At 39.2% G+C, this 24,610-nt stretch overlaps 1 protein-coding gene across 4 annotated transcripts in view; it reads right to left on the bottom strand.

Moving 5' to 3' along the window:
* Nucleotides 1–24,610, bottom strand: part of unc13c (unc-13 homolog C) — a 378,167-nt gene that overhangs the window by 174,007 nt on the left and 179,550 nt on the right. For 2 of the 4 annotated variants that reach the window (XM_033050675.1, XM_033050676.1), the window contains exons 3-4: nucleotides 15,370–15,392; nucleotides 14,970–15,034 (exon numbers count right to left, since the gene is read on the bottom strand). In XM_033050675.1, coding sequence (XP_032906566.1) covers nucleotides 14,970–15,034; nucleotides 15,370–15,392 — 88 coding nt within the window. The remainder of the gene's footprint in view (nucleotides 1–14,969; nucleotides 15,035–15,369; nucleotides 15,393–24,610) is intronic. The other 2 variants (XM_033050677.1, XM_033050678.1) reach the window with 1 other exon arrangement.

The following is a 24,610-nucleotide window of genomic DNA, read 5'->3' as shown; positions in this document are numbered from 1 at the left end:
ATGCTGCAATTAAACTAATTCCTCAAAGCAACTGAAATAACTCTAACAAAGGTACACAAAAATGCTGGAGAAACTCAGCGGGTGCAGCAGCATCTATGGTGCTGCTGCACCCGCTGAGTTTCTCCAGCATTTTTGTGTACCTTCGATCTTCCAGCATCTGCAGTTCCTTCTTGAACTCTAACAAATACAAGTTTGTCCGTTTAAACATTTATTGACAAAATTGCCCAAAAATTAGCAGCATTACGCAGATGTTATAATTTCAATTCAAATTATTTACTTAAATCTCTTACCTTGCAACATACCATTCCCCATGGGCAATGTTGCTCTTTAACCTCCTTACAGGATCACCCTGGAGTTTTCAAATTTGAAAATTATTTCACAGCCTCTGAAGAGACTTTTAATCTATGTATATTTGCATTATATTTCATAGTAGAAATGTTCGGCAATAAATACCACTGCTCTAAGCACCCACTCCTGTTGTAAGAATTATTTTAGTTTAGTTTCAAAAATAGAGTGTGGAATCAGCAATCACCCGTACCCTATTTCTATCCTACGCTTTTATTTTCTATCCAAATTCTTTATACAAACTTGCAGTAAAGGAAATAACATGACAGCATCATGACAATATTCATTTAATTTTACTATAAATTGCATTTTATTTCAATGACCTAGACTGAAAATTAACATTGTAAAATCCAAAAAAAATCACTTTAGACGTTGCACACACTTACAGTTCTAATAATTCCAAAGACTAAATTCTCTCTTTGAATGCATATGTCCTGCAGCCAAATGCATTGATCTGAAAAGTAGTAAACACTGTCAACTGGGCTATTTATGATTTTGCATAGATCATAAATACTAACTGTGTGCCAAGGAATTTATTTACTCTAGACCACTTTATACGACCATCATCTCACAAAAAAATAATAAATTGACGGCATTATGGTAATTGTGACATAATGACATTTATTGTTAAGGCCGAGTTGGCCAAGATTCCACAGCAGAAAATTAATTGCAATAACAGAGATCCTGCAAGTTTTAACACAATTAGCTGGCAGGTCTTTTGAAACTGCTACTGAAAGCACCAAAGCTGGAACTCAGCAAACCAACATGAACCCCAAGGAGAGACACAAAATGCAAACTCAAGTCTGAAATAGGATCTCGACCCAAAACGTCACCTGTTCCTTTTCTCCAGAGATGCTGTCTGACCCACTGAATTACTCCGGCAGTTTTTGTCAAGTAAACCAGCATCTACAGTTCCTTCCTACACAAACATGAACCCCAGCATATTTTTAAACATCTTGAAATTCCTCACCTCTTTAGCCACCACAATCCCATTTACCTCACGCAGATATCCCACTTAGAGCATGAAAAATGTCCACGAGAGCCCCGAGTACCTACGAGCGACTATTACCTTAATTCTCCGAGTTCGAACCAGAGGAAACGTGGGAGAACTCTTGAATTAACTCGTACAGTGGGACAGCCTCATAACCAAGAATGCAGAGAAGGCCATAGCTTGATGCTGAAATAAGCATCTATCTGTGTTACTATATCTGTGATGCACTGTAATGTCAGCCGAGATTTTGCGATCATGTTTTTGGAATAGGACTTGAACTCATGACCAAGGTGACGGAACAATCCAGAATGTATAGAACAATACATTTTTGTTTCCATGATCTAGATTAGGAAAGTAAATTGAACTTTTCACAAAGTCATAAAAGCATTATGTGATCTAATTACGCATATTTGCTTTTGCCCCATTTTCGTTGATATCTATGGTTAACAAAAGATTAACAAACTCAATTTCACAATTAAAAATTTACTTCGCAATAGTTATGATTTTGCAGTAAAGAGTTCGAAACTCAGCACCCATGTCTAAAATCCAATATTAAAAGGCCTGACTACATTTTAAAACCACAGCTCCAAGTAGTAGACTCTTCAACAACATCACCAGCTTCACCATCTACATTAGTTCCCACAGGGGGAATGCTTACAAAATCACCTCATAGTCTTTGAAATTATGACAATGGAACTATGGTGCATGTAATCCTTCTTTAATAATTTAAGGTTTGAAGTCCAGCAACCAATCTGGTAAATGTATTTTAACGTCATCAAAGCACAAACATTGCTCAAATGGTAGACCCCAGAATTATTCACAGTATGTGCATATCTAGCGCTTTGTATTCTTGTTTCATCATAGACACTTTGGATAGAAAAGCCAGCATGTTATTAACTAGAGATAAACACAAAATGTTGGAGTAACTCAGTGAGACGGGCAGCATCTCTGGATAGTTTATTAACTAGATTTGACAATTTTGATGTTTTATTACTGGTTTTAGATTTTCTTTATTTAGAAGTAAATTTCTCTTTCTTTTCAATCCAAAATGTTTAAACGTCACATTGACGCCCACTGACATCCATTTGTCACGCTGCGGTCACCTTGTGTTTAATGTGTTGCTCACTGCTGACAATGCCATCTTCCTTTGTGTTATTGGTAAACTTGGCCAGGTGGCTTTCTATCCTACCAGCTGCTTACAATGATGGAAATTAAGTGTAACTGCAGATCCATGAGGCATCATCGAGGTAACTTTCATTTTCCTTTTTCTCTGACTCTTGCCACTCAGCATCTTTCCAAAAATAAGTCAATAATTTGACTTGAAGTCCGTGACCTTCACCTTCAATTAAAAGTCAGTTTTGGGGGGTTTGATGAAATGCTTTGTGGATGTAGGTAGATTTAACATGCATTGACATATGCCTGTAGACACTTTTAGTCATTTCTACAAAGGTCTAATATTATTTGTCAGACGGGACCTTTTCCAATATAAAAGCGTTCACGAATTGAAAGAAAATTATATGATTATGGCTCAAACATCAGCAGTATGTCCACTATCCTTAAAAACCCAGGGGTAGAATTCTTAAGGATCTAGGAAACTGTTGGCCTTTGCTGCCATTACACGTTTTATCACTGCGTTCATTCTAGTTCTGATTCTTATGTAAACTCTGGTGTATCTTCACTCCTAATGTTATGCCATCTAATATAGAACCCATGATCACAGTGAATGTAGTGGCGATAGTGGAGATAGTACCATTCTGGATATGAGCAAAGGAGATGCTAAGTTTATTTTAAATTATTTCAAGCTTCTAAAGTTGTAATTATCATAGAAATATACAATGCACAAATGAATCGTGATGCCCACCTACCTTCATCATCCCATTTGCCTGCATTAGCCTTGTATTCTTCTATGCTTTACCTATCCAAGTATTTGCCGTTTAAACATTGTAATTGTATCAGCCTCTACCACCACCTCTGACAACTCGTCCATACTGCTACCACCTTCTGTGTGAGAAACCTACTCCTCAGATATTCTTTAAATTTTGCCCCTCTTACCTTAAACCTGTGTCCTTTAGTTTTAGTTCCCTTGCTGTGGAAGAAAGATTCTGACCATAATTTGTTCCAATGTCCCTCATAGTTATATAACCTCTATTAAATCAGTTTTCAGGTGCCTGAGAATAAACCTAGCAACAAAGTTGGTCAGAATGATGGCTGATGGAATTTATAATGTCAATCCTCCATTCCATTAAACATTTTGGGGTGTTTCTTCTACACTCTCTCTATTACCATTACCTCCTTCCTATGGTATGATGACCAGAACTGTACACAATTCCTAAGTGTGGTGGAACCAATTTTTTGTACAGTTGCAACATGATGTCCCAACGCCTCAATGAGTCCAGACTAAATTCCATATGCCGTCACTTTGCCCATGTTTCTAGCTGACCTATGTCCTGCTGACTCTTTGGACAACCTTCGTCGCAACTATAATCCTGGAGGAGGGGAAAGGTTGTTGGTGGGAAAGAACAGGTTTGAGATTAATGAGTGGTTTCAGAGTCTCAAGGGAGTGGGGTGGAGGGTATTGAGTTTCCACCTGGCCAGGGTTGTGGGTCTTGAGGGATCACTTCCATGTGGGACAAGTAAGTTATTTAAAGAGGACCCACTTGAAGTTGGTGTTTAAATAATAATATGACAGGTTTACTCCTACGTAATTGGCCCGTACTTCTCAGAACCTTGGATAAAAATCACACAGGACCTGCCAAGTCAAGCATTCTATTCCTATCATATATCACTGTATATATCTATGCACCTCTCCACAACAACACATCAAATGCAAGGGGTATCTAGAAGAGAATTCTTGGGCTTCACATACCTCACAGTAAGCCTTTAACTTTGCTTTATAATCATTTTTAGGGAAATGTTATAGCATATTTAATGTCATGTAATGTCTTGGTTGAGTATTTTGTGAGAGTCTCACCATTGAGAACAGCATGACATTTAAACAAGCTTGATGCCGTTTGCTTTCCCGTGGCCCAGTGAAAAGTTGCTGCCCAGGACCAATTTGTTTGCACTTCTCTACATTTATATCCTTACAAACCTATTGGTCAGATTCGTAAAATCAGTATCTTGGTTGGCAAACCAACACAAACATTCTTCTCCGAAATTACAACTTTTTGGTGCTGAATTGAACCAAATTAACTTCTTTTCTGGACACATTTATAGAACAAAGTCAATGAAAGTAGGGTTCAAAGTGTTGCTTTTGCTATAGTTCATATTCACATAAAGTGACTGAGAATAACTGCTCCCCATTTTCTTTTTAATTGCTGCTTTCACCCATAAATTGAATTGGAGAACCATGCTTACACAACATAAAGTCTTACTGATCATCTCGAGTTATGGAATCATACAGCACAGAAATGGGCTTTTGGCCCACCTTGTCCATGCTAACCGTGATATCTAACTATGCTAATCCTATTTGATCATATTCAGCTTCTCTCTCTCTACACCTTTCCTAACAAGGCAAATGCAAAATGTAAGCATTCATTTTGAGAGGACTACAAAATAAAAGAAAATATGTAATACTGAGGCTTTTTACGGAGCTGGCAAGCTCCCATTTAGATATTGTAAGCAGTTTGGGTCCCATATCTGAGGAAGGATGTGCTGGCATTGAAAAGGGTCCAGAGGAGGTTTACAAGAATGATCCCGGGGATAAATCATTAACGTATGAGGAGCGTTTGATGGCTCTGGGCCTGTACTCGCTAAGACGTTTAGAAGGATGAGGGCGGATTTCATTGGAACCTACCAATAATGAAAAGCCTAGAGTGAATGTGGAGAGCATGCTTCCCGTAGTGGGATAATCTAGGACTAGAGGGCACAACCTCATTATAAAAGGATGTATCTTTATAATAGAGATGAGATGAAATGAAACTTCTTTAGCCAGACGGTGGTGAATCTGTGGAATTCATTGCGGTGGAGGGCAAGTGATTGGGTATTTTTAAAGCGAAGATTGATAAGTTCTTGATTAGTAAAGGTGTCAAAGGTTATGGGGTTAAGGCAGGATAATGAGGTTAATAGCAAAAAATAGATCAGCCATGATCGAATGGCAGAGCAGACTCGATGGGTTGAATGGCCTAATTCTTCCCCGATGCTCATGATATTGTTGAAGTATTTGTCCAAATGCAGTTTAACCACTGTAATTGTATCTGCCTCTGTCACCTTCGCTGGCAGCTAGTCACATATTCACCAGTCCATCTGAATAATGTGCCTGTTAGATGTCCTTGACTGCAGTGATTTTAGTGAGAAGTTAATGACATCTTAAAATCACCAAATAGCTTTTAATGAAATTTTCTGTTTAGACCTGTTCAACAGTTGCAGAGCAGCCAGTTTCAAAACTAACCTTTGTAACATCACCTACAGAAGTTTCTTAAAACCTGACTTAAATCAGTTCTTTATCATCTGCTGACTGCAGTCTTTCTAATAAAACTCTCAATTTTAAAGGTTTACTTTAATACTGAGGTGTGGAATTTATTGAAGAAAGCTTTCATTGAAATCTAATTTCACCCAATTAAACTGGAAGAATTCCAGCAGGTGAAGGTTCTCAAATGAACTACTGATTGAAATAGCCTGTTATGGAGTCATATTGTGCAAAATGAGTAGTTTAGAATAAAGTAGATTACAGTAGAATACAGTTACACTACACCATACAGAAATAACATAATATATCAGTGGTCCACAGAAGTCCTTTGCTGACCACATTCTGTTCTTCCTACATTTCAAGACTGAATTAATCCAGTTAGTGGCTACAAAATGCTGCACAGTAATGGCTGCAGTTTCTATTCCACTTCCAAAATGCAATACTATATAGTAACAGCCCCACTGTACAGTTTAAATCTGTTTCACAGCAGTGTATTGTATTATATGAAACATTAGCCATAAAGTCCTTTGAAATTACTTGTAAGGAAGGCGAAGGAAGCTATATAAATGTATTGTTTAAGGAAGAACAGCAGATGCTGGAAAAATCGAAGGTGGACAAAAATGCTGGAGAAACTCAGTGTGAGGCAGCATCTATGGAAAGAAGGAATAGGCGACGTTTCGGGTCGAGACCCTTGTTCAGACTGGTGTCGGGAGGGGGCGGGGAAAAGAAAGGACGAGGCGGAGATAGTAGCCATGTGAGAGAGCTGGGAAGGGGGAGGGGAAGGAGGGAGAAAGCAAGGACTATCTAAAATTAGAGAAGTCAATGTTCATACCACTGGGGTGTAAACTACCCAAGCGAAATATGAGGTGCTGTTCCTCAAATTTGCACTGGACCTCACTCTGACAATGGAGGAGGCCCAGGACAGAAAGGTCATATTCGGAATGGGAGGGGGAGTTGAAGTGCTGAGCCACTGGGAGATCAGGTTGGTTAGTGCGAACGCAATGCATCCCTTTCTTTCAACACATGTTGCAGCTACAGAAAACAAAACTGCGAATTAAACTGTTTTGTTACAACTCATGAAACAAAATCTATTAAAAAGTGCAGTAATTTTTTTTATCGCATATTGTACTTCTCTGAAGTCGATCAACAAACATCCAAGTAAGTGCAGTCACTAGAGCACACTGTGACATTTTAAGATTATAGGGACAGATCTCTGCCTCTCTGGTTCAATCATGTCATCTGTAACAAATGTCACATATGGTAATATTTTTGTATTCGATGTTCTGTTCATTTAATTTTGAGTACTGAGACTGCCTACAGGTAATATGCATTTGACAGGAATGAGAACAATATTTACCGTATAAATCTGGCAAACAGGGTACATATTGTACCTTGGCCGCTGGTATTATTGTACGTAAAATATTCAGCTTCACTCCCCTTGATGGATAGGTCTTAATGTGGATACTTAAAAATGTTGTATATAAATAACTGAAAGGATGAGTACTCATTGTAACGCCATCAGCATCAAATACCACAACAGGAACCACGCATCAAAGTCCCTTTCTGGAGAAAAGTTTGCACCACACATTTGGAAATTTGTTAACGTTAACGTAAATTCTTTTCTGGTACCATTTCATTTCAATAGAAAATGTTATGTGATAACAGAACTGTTACAGTATAGCTAGAAATATGTTTGCTCTTTTCTTGCTCTGACTATTATTCTGTTGTTGGGTCAAGGTGTACTTTCATGCATGCTGAATGTTCAGTTTCATCCCCTGGCAGCCAGAGCCTTCCACGCAAACAGAAGGTCAGCTTCTCCTGACACCTGCGTCCTAAGGAAGATAACCAAGTCCCAGCAATTGCAGCAAATACTCAGCATAGACACATAGAAACATAGAAAACAGGTGCAGGAGTAGGCCATTTGGCCCTTTGGGCCAGCACCGCCATTCAATATGATCATGGCTGATCATCCAAAGTCAGTAACCCGTTCCGGCTTTTTCCCCATATCCCTTGATTCCTTCAGCAGGTCAAGCAGCATCGGTGGAGAGCAAAACAGAGTTAATGGTACAGATCAGTGATTTGGCATCAGAAAATGACTTAATGGAAGGTCATTAACCTGAAAGGATAACTATGATCCTATCCCCATAGATGCAGCCCAACCTGCTGAGTGTTTCCAGCTTGCCCTGGATTTATTTCAGGTTTACAACATCTGCAGTGTTTAGCTTTTGTAATTCTTCCATTGGCCCTTTTCACCTTCCAACTTTGCAACAGGAACAATTTGTGAGAAGTTAGGATAATAGTTCACTTTCTAGCCAAGTGATGTCAGGCCAGTTATGCTATTACTAGACATAAGCATAGCTATTTCAGCACAGTGCAGAATCTGCTACCATTCTGACCTCTATAGGTACTGATGCTTAGTGAAAAGCAATGCTATTTCATTCAACAAAAATGTTAATTATTTATTTCTAAATTCTCTGAAGAAAATTCAATGTTAAGTCTTTCTTGTTAAAGGCACATGGACCTCAAAATTTGTAAAATATTATCAAAGCAGCTAAGAGGATTGTACCAGACAGAGTGCAGAGGGGATTCGCCAAGTGTTATCTGGAGAGAACATTTCATTCATCGAGGAGAGACTAGATTGGCTAGGCCTGTTTTCCTTGAGGGAGGAACCTAACAGAGGTATAAAATTATGAGGATACTGGAGACATCTAAAACCAGAGGCGCCTTGGTTTAAAGTGAGGAGTAAGAGCGTTAAAGGATTTTTTTTCATCCAGAGGGTGGTTTTAATTTGGAACATACTGCTTGAGAAGGTGGGGGAAGCTAGTAATCTCATTATGTTTAAAATTGAGCTGGGAAAGCATGAGTTGCAAATGCATCAAAGGCTACAGACTAAGTGCTGATATACGGGAATTATGTGGATGGGTGCTTGACGGTCAGCATGGGCACAGTGGACTCCAGGGCCTGCTTCTATGGTGAATGACTCTAGATAGTTGAAAGGCTTCTCAACTCACCACTAGTAGTTAGTCCTTTTTCTAAGGCTGTGACAAGGTCTGGAAATGAATGCTCCTAGCAAAATGAAACCTAACATATTTCACTAGGCAGCAAAAATACTCCTGTTGATCTAAAAATAAATGGCATTAATTTAGACCGAGGAACATCTGAATTATGAGCAAAGAGCTTGGCTAAAAATAAAAACAAAACAATGGAAACTATAGAAAATGAGCAAACAATAACTTCTAATAAAATAACTAAGAAACCAAATAAAAGAGAAACCACTGAATTACTCAAAATAGCTAGAGCATTTTCATCTCCCATTTTTTTCATTAACTGAATGTAATGTTTATATGAAGACATTAAATTTAAAACATTAATAAGTATGATTCACAATAGTATCTTTGGATTAATTGTATTTTGTATCTCTCAGCACCATTACAAACCCGCAACCTATCTCAGAGCATATTAAAATTCAATTACATAACATTGATAGCATATTTCTTCATAAGACAGCTAGACACTGAACATGCAGAAGATTTGTATAATGATAATTGTGAAATTCATGGATGGAATAGTAAAAATGTTGAAGGTTATTTTTGCATTTCATTGCACCTTTGTCCAAAGCAGAATTAGATCTTACTGTTTAGAGCAATAACAATAGTTGCTTAATCTATGGATAATTAAAAGGATCTTTTTAGCTGGGTTCATTAGCCTGAAGCTGCGAGTAGTTGAAGTTCACTATTGATGCCAGACTACTTGAATTAGTAATTCTGCCTGTGCTATCATTAATCCGGTTCTCCCAAGTTGTCAGTTCTAGGAACACCTTTCAGCCAGTGCCCTTGTTACCTGCAGTACACAAAAATGCTGGAGAAACTCAGCGGGTGCAGCAGCATCTATGGAGCGAAGGAAATAGGCAACGTTTCGAAACATTGCCTATTTCCTTCGCTCCATAGATGCTGCTGCACCCGCTGAGTTTCTCCAGCATTTTCTGTGTTCCTTCGATTTTTCAGCATCTGCAGTTCCTTCTTAACCCCCTTGTTACCTGAATTGTTTACACAGAAAGATTCAAAGTATGACAGAGATTGACAATCCAAACCAATTCAATTCACCTGAATGTTTAACGCAGGACCAGATCAGTGAGGCTCCCTACAGATTGGGGTTACACTCTAATGCAATACTGTCACAGTTCTCTTATCAATGTTAACTACTGAAAAAAAAATCTTGCGTTCAAGCATTCATTAATAAAAATAATTACTGTTTGAATTAAATCATTATGTCCCTCGTGGGTTAAACAATTGCTATAGGAACTCTGGGTTAGGCGGCATTTGTAGAAGAAAATGGACAATCAAGGATCTTCATCAAAATATCAATTATGCCTCCACTCATGAGTAGTTTAAATCTTTCAGGATTTATCAATTCATCTGCACAAGCACAGTTAGTACTGAACTGATGCTGTGTTGAACATATTGAAAATGTATTTAAATATAAATTTTGATGCAAAATTCCTATTCCTTGTTCTGGCTTTGTATTCCTCATTTAATTCTCCAACACTAGTCTAAGCCAGGTAGTTTTATTTTTACTTATTCTGGGCTGAATCCAACCACTTGCTGACTTCACCTGTTTCACCAGTGTCACACCAGCTGGTAAGCAAATGGTCCAAATCAGGCCAGGACATTGATTTTATCAGTGCAATAATCATCCAAACAATGCAGTAACTGCATGCAATAGCATCGGAAGAAGCAGGGAAGTGGAAAGTTCAAAGTAAAAACCAAGATAAGTGATTTCAAATTTGAGGAAGAGAAGAACATATTATAGGATGAAATGTTGAATAAATCAAAGTGATGCTGAGAGCCTATCTACAAGGTACATAGGTTTTTATCAAATAAAAAGATGAAAAACTGTTAATAATCTGAAACTTCACATAAGCAGTAAATTTGAAAAATGACCTGGATTGTTAATGATTGAAGCATAGATCTGGGGTCAGATATATTTTTCTTTTGTGTTCAGATATAAATTATTACCTATGTTGCTGGAATGGAGGAAATTCAAGCAGATTGGATGTATCCAGGTCTAATTTTCTAACCATTTAAATTAATGGTTATACCAATGACAAGTAAACTCACATATCGGAAAAAAAACTAGAGTCTCAGCCATTGGATAAACTTGGATTGTTTCCTCTGGAACATTGGAAATTGAGGAGAGACCTGATAGAAATTTTTAAAATTATGTGAGGCAGAGGTAGGGTAAATAGTTAGAACCTATTTCTCAGGGTGGAAATGTCTGGGTGGCATAGCTTTTAGGTGAGAGAGTGAAGGGGCTGTCCAACCTAATTGGCAAGTTTAGAAGAGTTTAGGAGAGTTTGCAAAAGTGTCATGTTGAAGACCTCCTTTGACTATGTTGAAGACTAGCTTCAACTAGCTTCGGGAAAATTGGACACCAAATAGTGGAGAGTGAAGACGACCTCCTTCGATCTCCTTCGACTATGTTGAAGACTATCTATGACTACCTTCGACTACCTTTGATTACCTTTGACTACCCTCGATTACCTACAAATAACATGCTGACCTATTACGACCTACCTCGACTAAACCTACGAGTAAAAAAAAATCGACTTTTTCCACGGCGACCTTTTTCTACTCGCGGGCATTTCTCAGCATGTTGAAAAATACGCCGCGACCTGCCTGAGGCCTCGAGTACACCTTCATGCTCGAGTACTACTCTCGAGCATGAAGTAAGAGTTACAAAGACCTCCTAGGACCTTGTGTCGACCATGCTGCGAGTATGTGTCGAGGGCAAACTCTTCTGAACTCACAGATTAGGTCGCCGCAGTGGGACAGCCCCTTGAAGGTTTAAAGATGTGTGAGGAAAGGTATTTTTTTTACACAGAGAGTGGTTGATGCCTGGGAAGGGTTTCCCGAGGTAATGTTGGAAGCAGATACGATAGTGGTGTTAAAGAGGCTTTTAGACAGGCACATGAGTATGCAGGGAATGGAAGGACATGGATCATATGCAGGTAATGGAGATTAGTTTAATTTATTATCATGTTTAGCACAGACATAGTGGGCCAAAGGGCCTGTTCTTGTAGTGTATTATTCTATGTTCTGTGAGATCTGAGGGGTAAGGTTTTCAAACAGGTGATGGTTACCTGGAGGTGGTAGAAGCAAAACAATTACAATCAAAAATAAAAATTTAAAAAATGCTCTGATTGATACTTGAATGGGGAATATATAAAGGGATACAGGCCTAATGCTGATAAATGTTTCACGCCCATCAATGGCACACATGACTGATAGCACCATATGGACAACCTTCATCCATCACTTGGTCACCCTTCCCATTGGATAAAGTTGACCAGGAAAGCCATTGCATCATTCAGCCCTTAATCTGAAATGGGACATCAGCTGTTTTAACCTTCCATTACCCCAACAATGCTTTCTGCCACCTCTGCAATGCAACCACCCGCTTGCAGGCTTCTGTCTAATGAAATACCCAGATAAATGGCTTCTGCTGTCAGTCAGATTACCTGCAGGCAGGAATCTCTCCAAAGGCAGCCACAATATGAAATGGGGTTTTCAACCCCGCACCACACCCACAGGTGACATTTCTGACCTGAAAGTCTATTATCACAACTCTGAGACTGAGAAGCTTTGAATAAGAGAAAATTCAAACCAATATTGTAAATTTGAAATTAACATAAGTTGGCATCAACAAATTCATTTATATATTTGAAAATGATATACAAAATATATCTACACTATTAAAATGTCCTGTCCAGCTGGCCTAAAGCCTACAAAGGTTAAGTAGGCTGGAACTCTACTCTTTGGAGTTTAGAAGAATGAGAGGCGATCTCATTGAAACATATAAGATCGTGAGGGGCCTTAATCGGGTGGATGCACCGAGGATGTTCCCAATGATCGGGGAAACTAGAACTAGGGGACATAGTTGCAGAATAAGGGGGGGCTCTTTTAAAACTGAGATGAGGAAGAACTTCTTCACCCAGAGGGTGGTTAATTTATGGAATTCACTGCCCCAGGGAGCAGTGGAAGCAGAAACTTTAAATATATTTAAGACTAAAATAGATGGTTTTTTAGCTGCCAAGGGGATAAGGGGCTACGGGGAGAGGGCAGGGATATGGACCTAGGTATGGTTAGTATAGTAAGACCTGAGTGATCTCCTGGACAAGTGTCGATCGCCTGGATTGGGGTCGGAGAGGAATTTCCCGGATTTTTTTCCCGAATTGGACCTGGGTTTTTATCCGGTTTTTTGCCTCCCCCAGGAGATCACGAGGTTCTTGGGGTGGAGAGGGGTGATAGCGGTATAAAGGGGAGGGTAGTGTCTTGTGTTCTGTGTCTTGTGTCTACTGTTTGTGGGTAAGTGTGTCTGTTTAGTGTTCAGCCATGAGCGAATGGCGGTGCGGGCTCGACGGACCTGGTGGTCTACTCTCGCACCTACTTTCTATGTTTCTATGTTTACAAGGAACAAATGCATTCCACCACTTAAGGTTTATAATTAATCTCCGAATGATCTATTTCTAGAGAATAGTTCTAGGTCTAAGTTCACTCTGCCAAAAGATTGTTGGACTCAAATATTAATGCCTAGAAATTCCAGTGCACCCTAATGCATAAAAAAAGTACCCATTATTTGAAAATGTGCCATCATCACTCCGCACTTGGAGCTGGGCTCAGAAAGTTGTCCACAGAAAATCCCTGCAGCTAACCTTTAGTTGTAGCTAGGGAGGACTCAAGGCAGCACTCACCTGAGGTTAGGAGCAGGGAAGATCAGGATGGAACTTTGTGTGGAGAAGAAAGATCCATTCATTTAAATGTCAGATTGTCAGGGAACCAATGTATATTAGGTAAGAATGGGTTGAAGCAGATCGAGTCATAGAGAGATGTAGTACAGAAACAGGCCCTTCAGCCCTCGAGTCCACACTGACCGTCAAGTGCCTATTTACATTAATCCCACTATTTTTCTCCCTGCAATCTTTTCAACATCCCAAGATTCTACCATTCAACTCTACACTGGAGGCAATTTTCAGTGGCAAATTCACGTATCAACCTGCATGTCTTTGGGCTGTGAGAGGGACCAGAGCATTTGGAGGAATCCCACATGGTCCCAAGACCTCACAGATCGCAATGATAAGAGAACTCAGGACAATGCCCTTAATGTTTAGCCTAGGAAAACAAGTATGCCAAATGCCTTCTTCACTACCCCCATCCACCTGTCTCCATTTTCATTTCCAGCCAGCTATCAATGTGCACGCCAAGATCTCATTGTACATCAATGCTCTTCGGGTTCCTGCCATTTAGTCTATACGTCCTAATAGAATTTAACTTCCCAAAGTAGATTACCTCAGATTTGTCAGGATTAAATTTCATCTATCACCACTCTTCCCAATATTCAGCTATCCTACAGTATCTTTAGACAATGCTATTCATCCCTCCAACAAATTTCCTGTCTTCTGCAAACTTTTGAAACAGACCACCTACAGTCTCTTCTCGGGCATTTATATATATTACAAACAACAAAGGTCCCAGCACTGATCACGACCTGCTGTAGACTTCCAGTCAGAAAAACACTCCACTACCCTCTGCCTCCTATCACCAAGCCATTTTTGGATCCCCTGTGTCTTAATCTGCAGGACCAGCCAACCATGCGGGATCTTGTCAAAAGCTTTACTGAAGTCCATGTAAACCATGTCGATCTTTCTGGATCTTCTCGAAAAACAACCAGTTTTGTGGGGCATAATCTCCCCCTGCAAAAAAACCTCACTGACCTCATCAGTCCATCTTTCCAAGTGAACATGAATCCTGCCCCTCAGAATCTTCTCCTACAGATTCTCTCCTACTGATTTAAGGCTTGCCAGCCCGTAGAATTGTGGATCATATGTCCAGGTTTTTTAATTGAATTAATCTCTACAAGGATGCTTCATTCTGGGATAACTAAAATATGAAAACAACTTGCATCAATATAGAACTAAATTCCACGAAACCTTTTCATGATGCCGACTCCCACTTCCAGAACACCTCCAATGTAATTCTGTTTACAGATTTAGCATTCACTCTCCACCAGTGTTGTCTGATCTTACCAGTAATTTATTGTGCGTTTAATAATTGTATTGTCCAAGTAAATGATTCAAGATGTCGATACAAATAACTTTTTGTTAACCAACAACAAAGATTCTTATGTGAGATCAATGTTACAAACACATTGAGTGTAGTTTCTACTCACCCTCCTGGAGTCTTGAGATTGGAAAGGTTAGATGCATCAAAAACATCTTTGCTTGTGAGATGAGCCTTTAATAAAGAACAAATAAGTAACTATAAGCATGATTATGTTCTAAACAATGAATATGCAATTTTTAGGAGATATTACACATCCTTTCCTGTTGCTTTAACATGAAACACATAATGAAGTATATGTTTGTGAAAACTTAATTTCAGCAATAAATGCCCTGTTTACAAATGCATCGTATATTGAACATATGGAGACAAGAGAAATTGAATTTGTAAAGGTGGGTTCCATGCGACACAGTAGGATGTGAAATGAATATCTTTACTACAGAACCACATAAAAATGCAACAAAATTCAAATGATATTTCATGGAAGATGAAACACATCAAGTTAGAACCTGTTGATCCACAGAATTGTTATCTGAAAAAGAACCAAGGAAAAGAGGACATAATATATTAGACATAAGATATTTTAAATTAATATAATTTGCTTGTCCATTCATATAAAATAAATGGAATAAATAAATATCCCAGTTACCAAAATCATGAACCTGTTTTATTAACTTTTTGAATGGAGGCTAAATTAATCAAACTTAAACCAATGGAAAACAGCTGCAAATATTATAAAAATGGTGAAAAAAATATATACGTCTATTATATCCTTCATAAATAGCTGCTATTGGCATGAAATGACTATCATAATTATAATTTTTTTATATTTAAAAGAAAACATGTTGCAATATACCATTTAAACCAGGTTGTCGTACAAATCTAGAAGTTGTTTACTTTCTGTCACATTATTAATGACAAAGCCGTGCGATATTTGTCACCATGACATACAACTCTGGGTCGAATCTGTATCTCGGTACACTCATCTCGGTCTGAGAGCGTGCATTCATTGAAATCATTCAGAAATTATCTTTTCACAAGGGAGGGAAAGGCTCCAGAAACTACATGTTGGATGTGTGCATTAATAAGATCTGGAGACTATGCTGTGCATTACCATCAGTACGCACTAAGGCCATCAGCATGTACACTGCTTAGAATGTGGCCTGAACTACAGTGCCCTGCCAATAAACATCTTATATATGATATATGTTATATATTATAATATGAGGGTAGTTCAGTCTACATTCAAGACTACACAACATCCAAAGAATGACTGTCCTGGCACCATTTATTATCCATCCATGTTCTCCAGGGATGCTGCCTGATCTGCTGAGTTACTCCAGTCAATGTCAATTCTAATGTCAATTAGAAATACTAATTGTACAATGCCAGATGTTGATATATATAACTTATTTATTCAATGTGCTTATTAGAGTCTTTAGAAAACAGAAAATTAACAGACAATACACATGTTGAAACTTAAACAGTGACAAGATGAGATCATTATATACTGTACCCCTGTATTACAATTGGAATTTAGGCAGCTTACAGCACAACCGCCTCTTGGATTTTCCTTTGGGACACAAAGGTAAAAATATTCAGAAATTGAACATTTTCACTGATCATGCACTGAAATGTGCCATGGTGCTTAAACTGATTTTTTTTATAAGATAAACCAAGAAATGTTGCAAGTTCAATCCTACTCACGAACAGATGCCACATCTGATGTAATAAAGCAGATCCTTTTGCTAAAAATGAATTTGTTCCATTTCACTATTTTTGACTCCAGATTCAAAAATAGTGAAATGGAACGAATTCATGCTTGGGATTATAAAAGTTCTCAGGAACAGAATCCTATCGTTCCTGGGGAGGCCCCCTCGACTCCATTCAAGGACCCAAGCAGTCGTTCCAGGTGCGACAGAGGTTCACCTGCATCTCCTCCAACCTCATCTATTGCATCCGCTGCTCTAGATGTCAGCTGATCTACATCGTTGAGACCAAGCGTAGGCTTGGCGATCGTTTCGCCGAACACCTCCGCTCGGTCCGCATTAACCAACCTGACCTCCCGGTGGCTCAGCACTTCAACTCCCCCTCCCATTCCGTATCCAACCTCTCTATCGTGGGCCTCCTCCATGGCCAGAGTGAGGACCACCGGAAATTGGAGGAACAGCACCTCATAGGGCACCTTGGGCAGTCTGCACCCTAGTGGTATAGACATTGAATTCTCCCAATTCTGTTAGCCCTTGCTGTCTTCTCCCTTTCTTAGCTCTCCCTCAGCCTTCGGGCTCCTCCTCCTCCTTTTTTCCTTTCTTCTCCCTGCCCCCCCCACCCTCCATAAGTCTGAAGAAGGGTTTCGGCCCAAAATGTTGCCTATTCCTTCGCTCCATAAATGCTGCTGCACCCGCTGAGTTTCTCCAGCACTTTTGTCTACCTATGATGAATATAAATCCATGATAATTTTCCAATTTGGCATGAGAGGTGATCTCTCACAAATTGTTAGAGCTTGACATGGTTGATATGGAGTTGATGTGCCCCCTGGGTGCGGTGTCTCGAACCAGAAACCACTATTTTTGAATAAAGAATTGGCTATTTATGACTGAGATGAGAAGACATTTCTTCACCCACGAGGTTCTTGAATCTTTGTAAGTCACTTCCCAATGGGGCTGTGGAAGCCCAGTTGTTGTGTATACTCAAGACTGAGTAAATTTAATATTTCGAGGGATATTGGATTAGTGCAGTAAAATAAACTTGTGGTAATAGATCAACCATAAATGGCAAAGCCGGAATCAAATAGCCTAATCTCGCATCTATTTCAAATGGTTTTATTTGTCATTTTATATTCTATAATATATTGTGGTAGCAAAAACCAATTAGAAATGAAGTAGATCAAGCAAGGTATTCATAAATAATCTTCTGAACAACATAATCCTTAAGATGTGCATAGATATTTATGGTTAGGTTTAGAGTCTAATTATGAACCCGGCCAATTGTTACCTCATGCAATCAAAGTGTAAATTTGTGTATATGTGCAATCATTTCACTGAGTACTTCATATCTCTCTATAAATTTCTATGTGGCAGATGATATTCCAATGCAACAGTTTTGATGTTAATATTTATGACAACTATACAAAGAAAAAATATTCAAATCCGTTGTATGTTGCCCAATATTCAATTTTTGTTAAATCGTTATATTCACAATGTCTGCAAAACCTCTCAGGACTTGTGACAAATCACATTAAGACACAATTAATCTTCAATAATTCAACATAACATTACATGTAATGAAAATAAATAAACCAAATTACTTGTTACTTCACAACCATTGAAATATTACTCTTCTGTAAACGATTTATGATGTTTTTATATAATTAGCATACTGCGTGCATTCTGAGATATTCACAGGATTTTCATTTATTTATGTGTGTCAACATTATATATAATGACATAAAAAACAGTTTTACAATCAGAAGGTTATTATTTCAGTTTCCCTCTCTAAAGTTGCAAGGATGTACTGTGGCTCTGCACAGAACTTCTAGTATTCTTCTACCCAGGTGCCAATGTTCAGCATTCCCACATCTGTGGCAGTTCTGAACTTCCTGCCCACTATTCACCAGCATTTCCCATCTGTGCTCTGCCACTGTCGTGTGATGATGCAGCTGATTTTCACCATTGGTGGTGTGCAAACTACCTGCTTCAGGTTTGAAAAGAAAATCCATCTATTTGTATGGACAGGAACTAACTAATAGTCAATTAGTTACTGTCCCAGTCCGAAGAAGGGTCTCGACCTGAAACATCACCTATTCCTTTTCTCCAAGGGTTCTGCCTGACCCTTTGAGTTACTCCAGCTTTTAGTGTTATCTTAATTAAATATTGTTTTCAGAATCGCATCGGTTACAGTTTGAAAGGAGACAAATTGATCCATCAAGTCCAGATTTGCTCTATTCATAGGGTTATAGAACCGTGCAGAGAATCACACCCTTCGCCCCAACTCCTCCACACAGACCAAAATGTCTGCATTTGCCACATTTCCCTCTAAAACGTTTATCCATTTACTTGTCTAAATGTCTTTCACACATTGTAATTGTACCCACCTCTTCAGCTTCCTCTGGCAGCTAGTTCCATATATGTACCAATCTCCATGAAAATCTTTTAAATCTTTCCCCTCTCACCTTAAATCTATGCCCTCCAGATTTAGACTCCTGTACCTTGGGAAAAGACTGTGACCTTCCACCTTATCAGCACCACTGATGATTTTTATATCTCTGAAGTCACCCTGAGCCTCCTATGTTCCGGGTAAAAAAGTCCCAGACAATCCACTCTTTCCTTATAATTCAAGCCATCCAATCCCAATAACATCCTTGTGAATCTTTCCTGCATCCTTTCCAGCCTAATCACATTTTTCCTATAGGGCAACCAGAACTGCACACAATACTCCAAGCACGGTCTCACTAATAGTTTCAGTAGCAATTCAACTACACCGCTACCTTCCCCCTCACTCCCCCAAGCCTCTGCAAATTATTTCTCTTTCACAAATACCATTCAGCTCGTATACCATTTTGAATCTGCCTCATTATTCATCGCATTGCATTCCAAACTTCAATTACTTGCTAGGTAGTAATATTTTGCTTCATCTCACTTTTGGTTCTTTGACAATCACCTTCTTTCTCTACCCTCTGGTGTTTGACAATATACCCTATCTATTTCCTTCATCATTTCAATAAAATGTATTAAGTCTCCTGGCAATGCCATCCTGTTCCAAAGAGAAGAATACTTTCAGAAGAGATGTACCTCTTTTAACTCCAAATGAGTGTCTGTCTTAATCTTGATCAAGTCACCTGTAAACAACCAAGAATCAAGAGGACTGCTGAGCCATTCGTGAAGCTTAAGATCGGATGTTCATTGACTAAAGAAACCCAGATGCTTTTGGTCTGCGGTTCCTCACATCATAAATCTGCTGAGCCATCACATCCTGAATGTACTTACCTGCCAAATGAAGATGTTTAACATTTACCCTTTCTACATTTTAATCTTTCCAGGTTTATACCAATGCTCCAAGGCCTTGATCTTTAACTTCAGAGAAGTTCAAACTTCAGACAAGCCCTTCAGCCCACCGAATCTGCATTGACCAGCCATCACCCCATACACTAATACTATCCGACATGCTAGGGACAATTTTACAACTTACCAAAGAGGATTAACCCACAAACCTGCACGTCTTTGGAGTGTGGGAAGTAACCGGAGAAAACCCAGGCGGTCACAGGGAGAACGTACAAGCTCCACACAGACAACACCCATAGTCAGAATCGAACCTCGGTCCCTGGTACTGTAAGGCAGCAACTGTACCACTGCTCCATTGTGCCACCCTTGATCTGTTCCACTCCAAAAGTTAATTTTTCAAATAATTATGGCTAAGCATGAAGGAGACTATTTCAATTAGAGTTACCCACTAACTGAAACTAATAATGCCAAAAGTTCTAAACAAATGAGCATTTGAAATTGAGCTAGTTTTCCAAAGCAATTCTAAGAATTATACCCAAGATATTTTGCATAATCGCATATAAAATACCCCATTGAACTAGTACAACAGATAGTGTAGCAGGGTTATTATCATAATCGCGTCATGATATAAACTATTCATTGCGATAATCAGATGCAATTGTAAAAATATATCTGTTAACAACTTCTTCACAAACTATCTTCATTGTGTTTAAAATGCCAAATCCCTCTAATAACAAAAAAATCAGAAATTTATAAAATTTATTCAGAACTATTTACAATATTCATGGGTGTAAATTAATCAATAAATGTAATCAAAATCTAAATATTTTTCAACATCAAACCTGCTGTTTTTGCATCTGGTCAAATCAGGCTTAATGTGAAGGCCGTGCTGCCATCATTCACCCATTTATTTATACTATCCTACACAAATCCCATTTTATTCTCCCCACTGCCTTGGATCTACCACACACTCAAAACATTTAGCAGTGGCCAATAAACTGCATGCCTTTGAGATATGGGAGGAAACTGCAACACGACCAGAGGTCATGAATGAACCTGCATCTCTGAAATTTTCCAAAGACCCAACGGGATCCCACCACTGGCCACATCTTCCCATCTCCTCCCCTGTCTGCTTTCTGCAGAGACCGCTCACTCCATAACTCCCTGGTCAATTCGGCCCTTCCCACCAAAACCACCCCCTCTCCTGGCACTTTCCCTTGCAACCGCAGGAAATGCTATACTTGTCACTCTCTCCCCCCTTAACTCCATTCAAGGACCCAAGCAGTCTTTCCAGGTGTGGCAGAGGTTCACCTGCACCTCCTCCAACCTCATCTATTGCATCCGCTGCTCTAGGTGTCAGCTGCTCTACATCCGTGAGACCAAGCGTAGGTTTGGCGATCGCTTTGCCCAACATCTCTGCTAGGTTTGCAATAACCAACCTGATATCCCGGTGGCTCAGCACTTCAACTCCCCTTCCCATTCCAAATCCGACCTTTCTGTCCTGGGCCTCCTCCAAGGGCAGAATGAGGTCCACCGTAAATTGGAGGAGCAGCACCTCATATTTCGCTTGGGCAGTTTACACCCCAGCGGTATGAACATTGACTTCTCCGATTTCAGGTAGTCCCTGCTTTCACTTCCCCTTCCCAGCTCTCCCTCAGCCCACAGTCTCCGCCTCTTCCTTTCTTCTTCCCGCCCCCCCCCCCCTCCCACCCACACAATAGTCTGAGGAAGGGTCTCGACCCGAAAAGTCGCCTATTTCCTTCGCTCCATAGAAGCTGCCTCACCCGCTGAGTTTCTCCAGCATTTTTGTCTACCTGCATCTCTGAAGGCAGCCAGTTCAACCACCGCATCACCCTTATTACAGAAAAATAAAATTTGCAGGAGATAAAGTGAAGCTAATTGTGATGGGCAAGGAGTAAATCCAGACAATATTAGTATGTAATGGGCTCTTGATTTACAGCAGTGGATGGAAGGATGTTGTAGAAGGAGGAGGAATGGGCAGGGTCAGGGATGAGAGGTTAGAGTCCAATTAACGTTGTCTTTTCTAGGAAACTGGACTTTGAATATCCTGTTTATTACACAAGGAAGCATGCATTTGTAGTTCCAAACAAACTTTAGATTTTACAATGATTTTAATGTAACCTTTGTTTTACATAAGTGGTACAATGACACCCACATTGCAGCGCAATTATCCTCACAATGGCAAACGCCGTTCATATTTACATAGTGCACTCATCAAGTTAATACTTATAACCTTTGTATTCATTGAGAGGACATCAATACAGTTATCTCCCTGACAGCAAATAAAAAGTGCCTTTTTAATCTCTCTTCTGTTTTCCCTATTTATTACTCAAATATTCAGGAAAAGCAGTTCCAAATGAATGAGATTCCTCTATGAACTAATGACTTCACGACAAAACATTCCAGTCCTATATCTGCACATATGGTCCTGCCACTCTGTTATTTAGTCCAACAATGGTGAGGAGGGTGTTTGGCCACATTTTAAACACTGCTTAAAGACACAATTCAATGTCAGAAGAACGGAATGTATCTCAGCTCATATTCGAGGTCATTCTGATCCTAAACTCCAAAAGTTTACAATTGTCCCTCAAACCACTGCTGACCCAGTTATAAATCATGTGTTCAGCAGAATCCTTAAACATTACAGAATCTTATAAAGGAACAGCTTGTCAAGTTGAACTGATTGCCAACCTGTTTCTGAATAAATTACTCTTGTTTTAGCCCATCAGCTTCCACACTCGAGTCAATGTATTTGGTGTTGAAAGAAAGGCATAAATTTGGGTGATTCTGTGAGGTCATTATATTTTTGTTCATTGGTGAAATGTGGGCATTACTGGCCAGTCCCGTATTTATTACCCTGCTGTATTTGAGTGGTTTGCTGGGCTATATTTTGAAATATGTCCATTTAAATTCTCCAGCAACCCATCTGATCATTAATCAAGGCCTCTGGTATTATCGGCCTGGTAACATAATCTGGTAAAGGATTCTGCAGCCTTATGACAACACCTGAAACAAAGAATCAAGTACATACAGTCTAAGAAAACAGAAATCTAAAATAATGAACCTGGCAGCAATAGCTTTATGGTTACAGAACTGGAGTGTTCAGCAAAGGAAAAGCTATTTCAAATCAACTATGAGTGTTTATGACCCATTCGTCCGTCAATACAGATCATAGCTGAGATGATAATTTCTTAGTGCCATTCTAGATGAGCACCCCAGGTAATGATATAGCTCGAGTGGCAACACACATTTTCTGTCATAGTATTTATTAGTTTGAGTATACAACTACTCCAAACTGTCTCCAAGCCTCAGAATGATAGTGGTGTTGTAAACTTTAAATTAGGAACCTACAGGGTAGAAAATAAGCTAAGAGGCTGGCTGTAAATAAGAACAGAATCAAACTGTTGGCCAGATAATTCCATATGTAGAAACATTCAGTAATTGCTTCTTTAATTGTATCCTTCATACCAAACTAAGCTGTTCATGCAACACGCAAGCATGTCTAAGCTGCTGCAGAAAGATATAACAGCTGTCGAGGATAGATCGGGCAGCAGAAGGAGGCTGCACAAGTTAACAATAATAAGGGCAAGAAAATAGTGTTTGGCAACCAATGATCACCAAGTGAAGGAAGAAAGGTTCATGGAAAGATAAAAGAATGGAAAACCTGCTGTAATTTTGTCAACAGCCAGAAGGTATGTCATGAAAAAGAGTCCAAAAGTCAAAGCAATATGTGAAGCACGGAAGGAGAGATGCAATATTAAGGACAATGTAGTCCGTTGCAAATCGTTGGATGGCTTGAATATTTCCACCCTTCCAATGGCAAGAAAAACAGCTCAATTCATCATCCACCCCATCTGCTGTCTGTGGCATCTTATTATGCACAAAGTGCAAGCTTGCTGCCCTCATCATCACAATGACTGCAACTCAAATATCAACTTAACATTGTAAAGCATGTTACATCAAGAAGCAAGGTTTTACATCAAAAACAATAGAAATCTTGAGCTATTTCCAATGAAGGGAGTGGACTAATTATAGGTCCTTTTTTTTGGCTTACTTTATTGTAACATATGTAGAAGTCATGAAACCATGTGTCAGTAAGAATCTTAGGAATTAAATAGCTACGGGGCACCTGGACCAGATGGCATTCTACAGATTCTGTCAGGAATGAGTGAGGAAATAGGATTGACTTGTATTTTGATGACTTCCACAAATAGATAAACTGCGTAGAAAATCACTAGGTCTTTAATATAATCCCAGTATTCAAAAATATGGAATTTTGTCTAAAATTAAACATGCATGACATTTTTTGTAAATGCTAACAATATTTAGGCAATAGAGGCAACCTAGTTTTCATTGCATGTGCAGCACTGACCAGCTTCAAAGTTCTCTAAACTATTTACAAAATTCTGGAAAACCATGGAGACACATTCACGACAGTATTGCAGACACTGTTATAGATGTTCATGGTACTTCACAGGCATTAATGGAACACATGACACCAAAGTGTTAAGGATGGAACCAAAGGAGCTAGAAGGAAAGAGAGAGTGGACAGAGGGAAGAGGAGAGGAGTTTCAAGGCAGAATTCCAGAACTTACGCTATAGGCAGCTGAAGACATGATGGCATATAGTGCTGTGATGAAAATCAAAGGCACACACTAATAGAGAAAGCCAGAATGCTCAGACTTCAGAGACTTGAAGGCTGGAGGGAGCCACGAAGATGTACAAAAGC

Source organism: Amblyraja radiata, chromosome 34 (genome assembly GCF_010909765.2).
Source record: "Amblyraja radiata isolate CabotCenter1 chromosome 34, sAmbRad1.1.pri, whole genome shotgun sequence".
Taxonomy (NCBI): Eukaryota; Metazoa; Chordata; class Chondrichthyes; order Rajiformes; family Rajidae; genus Amblyraja; species Amblyraja radiata.
The sequence above is the reverse complement of the archived record's forward strand: the minus strand, read 5'-3'. Positions and strand labels throughout refer to the sequence as shown.